The sequence below is a fragment of the Mytilus edulis genome, chromosome 13 (assembly GCF_963676685.1).
Source record: "Mytilus edulis chromosome 13, xbMytEdul2.2, whole genome shotgun sequence".
Classification (NCBI taxonomy): domain Eukaryota; kingdom Metazoa; phylum Mollusca; class Bivalvia; order Mytilida; family Mytilidae; genus Mytilus; species Mytilus edulis.
Window position 1 is genome coordinate 47,050,908 of NC_092356.1, and position 9,680 is coordinate 47,060,587.

A 9,680-nucleotide genomic window follows, 5' to 3' on the forward strand; every position below is an offset into this window, starting at 1 on the left:
CAGACTATGCAGATACATTAAAGTCCCCTTTCCTAGAGCTGTGAACATATGTCTATTCCGTCAATGTTTCAAAATGTAATATTGTGCATGAAATGCAAACAGGAAGACACTTACCGTGAAGCGCTCATTTAATGAAAATGTTGAAGTTATCTGAATATAAACATATTGTTATCTTATCTGTTGAAATAGTTTATCTTTTGTCCTTTTTAACTATAAATTTGTAGATTTATATTGCAGTACATATGTAAACACAAACGTAATCATATTTACTATAATTGGACAGGTCAATTTAAAACAGAGTATTGAAGAAGTAGTTTATAAACAACATGACATGCCTTTATTTTATCATAAAGTAGACAGGTCAATATCCCTCTTTTGGTTGTTCATCTAATTCGGCGTATGAACCATATGCATAGCTGGTGGCGTAGGGTAAATACACGAGGACAAGATATAATATGAAGTTTATGTATTTATTTTTATTGTTATTTTAATTTTAAAGGCATTTCCTAAGTAGCAAATGTATGTTTTGTGATAATGAAGTTTTTTATGTAATCAGAAGGAAGACATCTTGACCAAGTATTGAGAACAATGAATCATACTTAACACTACAGATAAAACCATAATCCCCGGAAAGTAATGCAGTATCTGCTACATTAGTAACATCTGGCTAATATGTTCCAAAATAGTTCCATGAGATGTATAAAAAGAGACAATAAAAACTGTTTAAGGCATTTTTGATTTCTTTAATTATGAAACAGTAAGCGTAAAAACGTTGTGAATTCGTAACTGACCAGTCATGTTCATGTTCAAGATTTGATTTGTTTTTCATAATCGGCATTGTTATCGATATGATTCGTTACGATTTATAAATTGTTGAATTAAAATGAATTGATCATACTGTAGGATCTTCAACTTTTGATTTTATATATGCTATAATATATATTATGTTATATAAATATTGTGAAAAGTAAAATCACGAAAATACTGAACTCCGAGGAAATCCAAAACGGAAAGTCTATAATCAATGGAAAAATCAAATGAAAATGACAACTCAAACGAAGGGCCAACAACTGTCATATTCCTGACTTGGTACAGGCATTTTCAAATGTAGACGATGGTGGATTGAACATGGTTTTATAGCGTATGTTTGTTTTGTTATAGCGAAGTTTCAAATCTAGTAAACTGGTTCATATTGTCATACTTGATGATCAGTTTCCATTAATGATGAGGTATATCGAATATACCTTATCGTTATTTGGGCATCAGAGCCGCTAGACCCAAGCATCCGCGCCTGTGGAAAATTTTCTGCATACAGCTACACTTTTTCATTATGGCGTCAGAAGTTTTCTATCGTAACGTCAAAATATGTAAACTTTGTGATGTCCAGTAATGGCTGATAACTAGCGCGATAAGGTGATTTAATTCCATTTTTCTTTAAATCTATTTTTCGGTATTTGGATAGCAGCTTTTCGCAATGTTAGAAAACCTTCGTCCAAAAGTTGATGTGATGGTGAAGTTAAAGGGAGAAAAAAGATCTGATTGCAATTTCCTATACCCTGGTTAGTTAAACTATGATGTCTTAATCCAATAATGCCGTCAATGGTCGGCCAATGAAATGAAAGGTTATCTTGCAAGTCGTTTATATACATTTGGGTACAAATGTTCCGACAACTGTTGCTTGCTGAACGGAAGGCTGAACAAACGGATTGTATTGTTCATTATGGGCGGTTTGTAACAGAGAATGTAATATCAAATTTTCATGTTCTTTATATTCAAATACCTAGATACCTAAAATAAACAAATGTCCATCACTAATTTGTTATAATGAAAATAAATCTATGTATCGTGCATTTCTGTATCATGTACGTATACGTCGGTGATGAATAAATCTTGATCCATGCAGTCACAACAGTTACACACCGTTTGATGTCCTGTCAACCAATGCGTCACCATTAATCCTTTGCCCTATATTTGATAAATTAAAAAAAAAATACTTAACATTTGTATTTTTCTGTCAAACATTTTCTAAAAATTTTACAGTATAAACCTTGTATTTCCTAAATACCAGACAAATTTACCTCGTTTTTTTATTTGGTTACTTATATCAAATTGTCCGGATACACATTTTGAAACTATAAATAAACTCCCCAGGGAAAAACTGCGCTTGAATTTGGTATGTTTTTGTATATCTTTTGTTGTCAACTATTTTGGTTCATACACATTCTGAGTTTTCAAATAGGCGGCTTTCAGTGATACTGATGAAGGTCATTTCAGAAAAAAGCTACAGAAGCATAGCATTGATAACGTGTTGTTTTCGTTTTGTAGGGCTTGTCAGATTGTTAATATCAGTAGCAGTTCCACGTGGCCAAATACAATCTAATTATACTCAATCCTTTAATTGCTCTCGTTCTGATATGTCGCGCCTGAAGGATGATCGGGAACCGGGTCAACTAAAGGACGTAGTTACGAAAAGATTGGTTCAATAAAGACTCGAGATATGCTGACAATGTTTTATCACAAGAGTTTGCACGATTTAGATGATTTCAAGGAGAGCAGTATTTTGATTTCTGTGAGAATCTTAATGACTATTTTATGTTATCAGTGTACTTTTTTTGATATTTCGTTATAGGTCCTTTCTCTGTCCTTATATGTATAATACGCTGTATACTATTCATTTAGAAGATATTCGACATATGAATAACTCGCTTCTAAAGAGTTTTGCATATAAAAAAAACGAACATAGTGAATGTGCAATTATTACTCCAGGAAAAGTAATCTATAAATCACTCGTTTACCTTGATAATCATTTCACCCCGCGTTTTCAACGAAAAACCTGGATGTTGTTCAAGAGCACTTTTCGTTGTGGAAGAAATTTGAATCATGCAGGCTATAAATGAAAAAAGAATAATGCTATATTGTATCAAATAAATATCATAACTATTACTTATCTTTTAATAAACTTCTCAATGTTCATCTATTTAGGCGGGTTATTTTAACATATGTAAAATTTCGCGATTTTCTTTGAATATGGTATACGAAATAATTTGGCGGTTATTAGTTTGGCGGTTATTAGTTTGGCGGAATCAAAATTTTTATCAAAACCTTCGTGTGTGTACTTCTAAATATGCAGAATTTATTTGGGCTATTTTGTTCTATCCGCAAAATTGAGCGTAAATTTACACCCTTCGAACATAACCCGCTATATAATATTTAATACCGTTGATTTTTTTAATAAAACATTATATTTTTCAATCCTTTACACACTTATTATTCATTCCTAGTACGACCGAGACAATTGGTGCAACTTTGTGTTTTGTTTACATATTGCCATCGTAGACACAAATATTGTTCTTTTGAAAAAGGATAAAGTCCTGCAATGTAAAAACAATTGATTCCAACAAACAGATTTCAATGTAGCTACAGATTTGTCCAATCATGGATATTTCATGCAATTGTCCGTATAAATTTAAGCATTGTACATGCATCGCACTGTAAAACAGGTTCAATAGATGAAATTAAACAAAAGTACTTTAATAAGTGTTTGAAAATGACGAAAGTATTACTTCTTTTTTTAAAAGTTATTTGATCAGTTGGGTCTATTTCCCCTTTTAATCGAATCCAGTAAGATTCTCTTTATGCATTAGGATACGCTCATGACAATTGACAGGTTATGAATCGTCAACAGCTGATTAGTCGAAATCTACTTACATTTACTTGTCGATTCCATCCGAGATGCAACGTTAACTGTATCGCCAAATAAACAATATCGAGGCATTTTAGTTCCAACAACACCTGCAACCACAGAACCTGCAAACAAACAATTGTTTATTGAAACCTCAACATGTAATGTACATGTTTAAGAATAAACCAAGACAGTTCAACCATACCATATATTTAATGAACCATACATTTCTAACAAATATATCGTTCTGTTTTGTTTATTTTTTCATTTTTGACTTTCGTCCATTTAGTATTTCAAATTTAATCATATCTATAACTTTTGTATAGTTATACCTGTATTTATTCCAATTCGTATTTGCCATTTCTCGTCTGGTAAATGTGGAATTTCCGATTTACTAACTATTTCCAATATATCTAAGGACATAAGAGCTATTTCCAATGCATGTCTGTCTTTATTCCTTATTGGCAAACCAGAAACCACCATGTAACCATCACCTAAATAAAAAAATTAACATTGGATGTAAGAACCAAGCAAATCAAAATTAAAACAACATAATAAACCAGTGATGACCGAAAAATCAATAAAAAAAAAATAAGTAATCCATCTGCTGTCAAATTTCAGTAAAAGAAGTTGATTTTTTTTCTTTTAAAACAAAATTTGATTCACATTTATACATTTGTTAATAGAAACATCAAATACCTGTACCTTTTCCCGTTCTATTTAAGATCAGTAGGAAGTTGAAATGTTAAATTTATATGTTTTGAGAAAGGTTTGTTTTAAATCCTGTCGATACTGAATTATTTACCCCTAATTATCTGATGATTTTCTCGTGGACTTATAATCCAGAAGTGGAAAACGTGACATTGTTGTACAAACCTATGAAGTACAGAAAAGGTTTAATTATTATACCATACAGGAGTTTTGGAAGGCCATATATGCTTGCGAAAAAAACCTTTGTGTGTTATACGAGTTTTAAGTTTTGTTTTAAACAGGCACATACTGTACATTACCGTATTAATAAACAAATCACATAAACTGGGAATAAACATGTTGTATACCAGATGCGCTGTTTGTCTACAATTCATCAGTGAAGCCCGAATAAAAAAGAACCTGAAAGGTCAATTAACGTACAAATTGGAAGGATCTAAAATTAGACATGTTTTGTCAAAGACAGCTTAATTGATAAACCGTTCAATTATAATCAGTGATATACCATGTCATTACAGGCGAATGCACATTGAATTATGGTTATAAAACATTAAAATATTTACCTATTGTTTCTACTTTATACACATCAAACTTTTCTATTCGTTCGTCCATCATACTGTACAAAGCATTCAACATATATATAACTTCCATTGGTGAACTCTTTGAGCAGATAGTCGTAAATCCAACTATATCAGAGAAGTATACTGTTACAGATTTGAAATACTCTGGTACTATAGTTTTTTTCTTCATCATTCGCTGGGCTATGGCAACAGGTAACATTCGGTAGAGTAATTGTTCTGATCTTTTTCGTTCATGTTCTAAATCCAATGTTTTATTTTTCAATGAGTTAGCAAATGACTGCAGAGTTCTGTTAAGACGGTACACAAGCAGTACTATCACAGGGAACATTATCATTGCTCCAACTACAATAGATACACCTCTTATAACATCCATCTCATTGTCATTCAGATGCTTGTCTAATGCCACAATAATTTCCTACAGTCAAAAAAAGAAGCCGACAAATAAAGAAGAATTTGCTAATCGAATCATTGGTTCATTACCCTTTACACGGCGGGTAAATGATTAATTGTATTTTCTACCATCTCACTATTGAACCTTTGACAGCAGGAGTGTAAAACTAGGTCAACTTAGTCCGAGCGAGTTGAAACCTTAGTTTTGTAGTAATTTATCAAAAGGAAAATTTCGAAAAATATGTTATAAACCAGGTCAGTACTTATACAGATCAGAACTACTAAAAGAATGTTCCTCCCGGGAATAAACCGCGTCCAATACACCAATTAATGTTAATAATTGACAAATCATGTTGCTTTGATTCTACGACATTTCTATACAAAGACTAAAACGGTATAAATGTATACGATTGTGTTACCTAAGTTACTCTTTTATTGGATTGTAAAACATCTGACAAAGAGTGGAGGCGTCATCATTTTTTGTGTGAAAACAGTTGATTGTTTGACCTTTGATTCGTTCTAGGTGTTTACTGGTTATGTAGTTACAGTTTACTTTCACAAGGTATCACCAGAACTTCGTCATTGCATCTTAAAAAGTTAATAGGGGCATGCATTTGTTCTCATGATTGTTTTTTTTTGCAAAAAACCAATCATGAATATTAAATATATGTTTGATTACACTTAATATCGATATCAGTTAAATTTTAAAATATAATTTCTGTATTCTTGTATAGATTACATTGATAAAAATATAGACATTGTGATTTTCCATATGAACACATTTTACGCTTTAATATGTGCTACGATTACTTTGAAATGTCATACAATTCATATTCTGGAATTGAAGGCTCATATGGACTACGTGTTTGTATGGTTAATGAAAATATATGATAAATACACTAGATATCTAACAATATAAATATAGGATTCTATATACAATGTAATTCATATAAAATCATTTTCAGTATATTATTTAAAGTTCATATATCCGAATAAAAGTGAAATAAAATATTTACCAAAGATGACATATGAAATATAAAAACTATCCTTATTTTTGTCACAGGTATTGACAACTGAACTAAACTAAATATACCATAATGTCGTTTTTACAACTTTAATGACTCTAACTTTTATGACTTTTATTTTTACGTTGATTAGTTTTACTGTTATGCTGATGATTGAGACGGGTAAAATAAAATACGCTCAAGGATATCGTAACTGTTTCGATACATTAGCCGTTTGATATGATGTGCTCTGACACGTATAAGCTTTTTGACGAAGAAAAAATTGCCTAATTCCAAATAAATAAACTACAATTTATACCTGTGCTAATTCGTCTTGTATGATCTTCAGTATATTAATGAATGACGTCATATTATCAAACCATAGCATACCATCAATGACAGATGCACTAATTTCATTATTGGCAGATATTTGTTGACGCATACTATTCAGTTCAGTTGCTAGGTTTGTATGTGTGTAGTAAACATCTAACATCTTCTTTACTGAATCTGAATATTGCATACTTCTAAGTAAGTATGTTTTCCCTAGTGTTTTCTTTTCTGTATACCATAGTAACTCTTCGAGAGGGAAACTACCTTCTAGAAATTAAAGTAAATAAGAGTTTAATAAACGTCTAAATAACAGCGACACACAAAACAAAAAAAAACGAAATATATTTTAACGTCAATATGCAGTCTGCAACAAATACTAATATACAGGTGTCATATATTAACCCCCAGTTTTCAGAGGATAGAAGATTGTGTTGCTAATTATTAAGTGTTATAATTTGTGTTTTGTTTACATTTGTTTGTCTGTTTTCAGCCATGGCATTGTCAGTTTATTTCGACTTATGAGTTTGAATGTCCCATTGGTATTTTTATGCCCCACCTACGATAGTAGAGGGGCATTATGTTTTCTGGTCTGTGCGTCCGTTCGTCCGTCCGTCCGTTCGTCCGTCCGTTCGTTCGTTCGTCCGTCTGTCCCGCTTCAGGTTAAAGTTTTTGGTCGAGGTAGTTTTTGATGAAGTTGAAGTCCAATCGACTTCAAACTTGGTACACATGTTCCCTATGATATGATCTTTCTAATTTTAATGCCAAATTAGAGATTTTACCCCAATTAAACGGTCCACTGAACATAGAAAATGATAGTGCGAGTGGGGCATTCGTGTACTGAGGACACATTCTTGTTTGCCTCTGTTTTAATCTCTGAATGTCTTTTGTAGTTACATTTTGTGTGACAGTTATACCAAAATTGATGTGACAGAAAGGTACTTCTTATTTTTCGACAGAGTTGTTTCAGCCTTCTATTAATGACAATTAATCATTCTTTGATATTTTGTTGTTTTGTGTCAATCTATTACCTTCTAACATTTAAGCATTGTATGGACAAAGCCAATTTTTACATAACAAATCATGAAGATTCTTCGAAAATTAAGATTTGTTGACGTATACATCGTATGATTTGTTTATAAAGATATGTTTGAATACAATGCCTAATGTCGAGGAATACGAAACTCAAAACCAGTATTGAAATATAATGCATTGATTTTAAATGCAATTTCAACCCATCATCTTAAAAAAAGTGGATGACAGGAGATATGAAAAGGTGCTTACCTTTATATATTCATAAAAAAAATCTCACATTTATCCTATGTTTGATACATTAGTAAAAATTATGACGAACGAGAGTGTACTTTCAAATTCTAACTCTTAAATAAGAAGTTAACAATATAATATGATATACTACCTCTGGCATAAAATGTACTTCCAAGGGCTCTTTCGATTCCTGCCTCTTCCTTGCTGATCAATAACATATGATATGCAGTCAAAGACTGCCAAGCTATTCCACTGCTGGATTCCTTAACAGTAGAAACTACCCATCCAATTATGAGTGCATTGTCATTTGAGTAAAATTTGATGGCAGCTTTGATCGTTGTATTGAGGTGGTCAAGACTATCTCTGTAATTTTGAAGATGGATACGATAAGCATCACGAGACCGGAAATGGGATGGAGAAGAAAGTGATATCCAATCGTTTAACGCATCAAGAGAGGAGTCCGTGTCACGTCGTTTAGTTTTTAAACTTGCATAAGCTAGTATACTCCCACCTGAACTGATATACAAGGCAGTTGTCCCTCTTTCGATTTGTAAAAAGTGAACAAGTAGACCAATTTCGACACTAAAAGATATTTTCTCGCGCACTTTCTTTTCTTGACTCAATTTTTCTTCATCTTTTGATATTTTAAAGGAATTTTCTATGACCATCGCAATTATTGGTATTATCACTAGCGCAATAATCTTTAACATTTGACAATTTTGTCCTCTTTTTGTAGATACATTTGCACTGAAAACACTGAATCTTTCGATTGGAGCTAACAAATTGCCATCAAATGCGTCTTTTGTTGTGTCCGTAATGCTTATTGAACTTCTCCGATACGCCATTGTTAATACAAACAGGATGTTACACATGGAAAGATATATTTATTTATTATTTGTTGAAATCAGTTTACCCAACAAGTTCATGCATGATTATAAGAAAATACGTTGTGCCTGCTATTTTGCCTTTTATCAGTAGTCTCCAGTACTTATTGTTCCACTGTCTCTATCTTCAATGGAGCAATGTAGCTGATTTTAAATCTACCTTTAATATCATGAAATATATCAATTATTATAAAAGGAAGACGCAGACAACCAAAGGGAAATTGAAATTCATAAGTAGAACAAACATTCACAATGCCATGGAAAACACAAAAAAAAAGATCAAAAGACAAAAACCAGGACACAAAGCAAAACACAGAAAATAAACGACTGTGTAGAGTTTATGAACTAGACAACCGCTAATATATGTTATACGTAACATAACAATGTTCTCGTAATATTATAATACTTATTTAATTAGGTAATACACAAACGTGATGACATTATAATCTATACATAACGAAAATAAAGGCAATAGTAGTATACCGCTGTTCGAAAAATTAATAAATCGATTGAGAAAAAGGCAAATCGGGGTTACAAACTGAAACTGAGGGAAACACATCAAATATAAGAGGAGAACTACGACACAACAGAAACACAACACTAAAATGTTACACACACAGAAAGTTAAAACCCGTCTGGCAAATCAAAAGGTAAGATCAAGCATGAAGACAACAAAAAACCTTGTCAAAACCAAAAGACAAATAACGAAAACAGAAAGGCTTGACATCATATAGCTTGTGTTTGACAGAATTAATCGAACTTGTGCAATCCAGATTTGGACATATAAATTATTTTCCAGTACCAAGTGTTAATAATGATTATTTCAAACTAAGCTACA

General features: G+C 32.0%; 2 protein-coding genes across 2 annotated transcripts; both read right to left on the reverse strand.

Moving 5' to 3' along the window:
* Positions 1-722: 722 nt before the first annotated feature.
* LOC139501432 (atrial natriuretic peptide receptor 2-like) lies at positions 723-5,429 on the reverse strand. Its single transcript, XM_071290514.1, has 5 exons — positions 4,954-5,429; positions 4,015-4,176; positions 3,709-3,807; positions 2,796-2,887; positions 723-1,965 (listed from the first exon to the last, which is right to left on the reverse strand). The coding sequence occupies exons 1-5, from the start codon at positions 5,342-5,344 to the stop codon at positions 1,837-1,839; spliced, it is 873 nt and encodes a 290-aa protein (XP_071146615.1). The 5' UTR covers positions 5,345-5,429; the 3' UTR covers positions 723-1,836.
* A 1,249-nt stretch (positions 5,430-6,678) lies between these two features.
* On the reverse strand, positions 6,679-8,803 carry LOC139500359 (uncharacterized). Its single transcript, XM_071289103.1, has 2 exons — positions 8,110-8,803; positions 6,679-6,962 (listed from the first exon to the last, which is right to left on the reverse strand). Exons 1-2 carry the CDS (start codon positions 8,801-8,803, stop codon positions 6,679-6,681), a joined length of 978 nt encoding a protein of 325 aa, XP_071145204.1.
* Between the last annotated feature and the right edge of the window lie 877 nt (positions 8,804-9,680).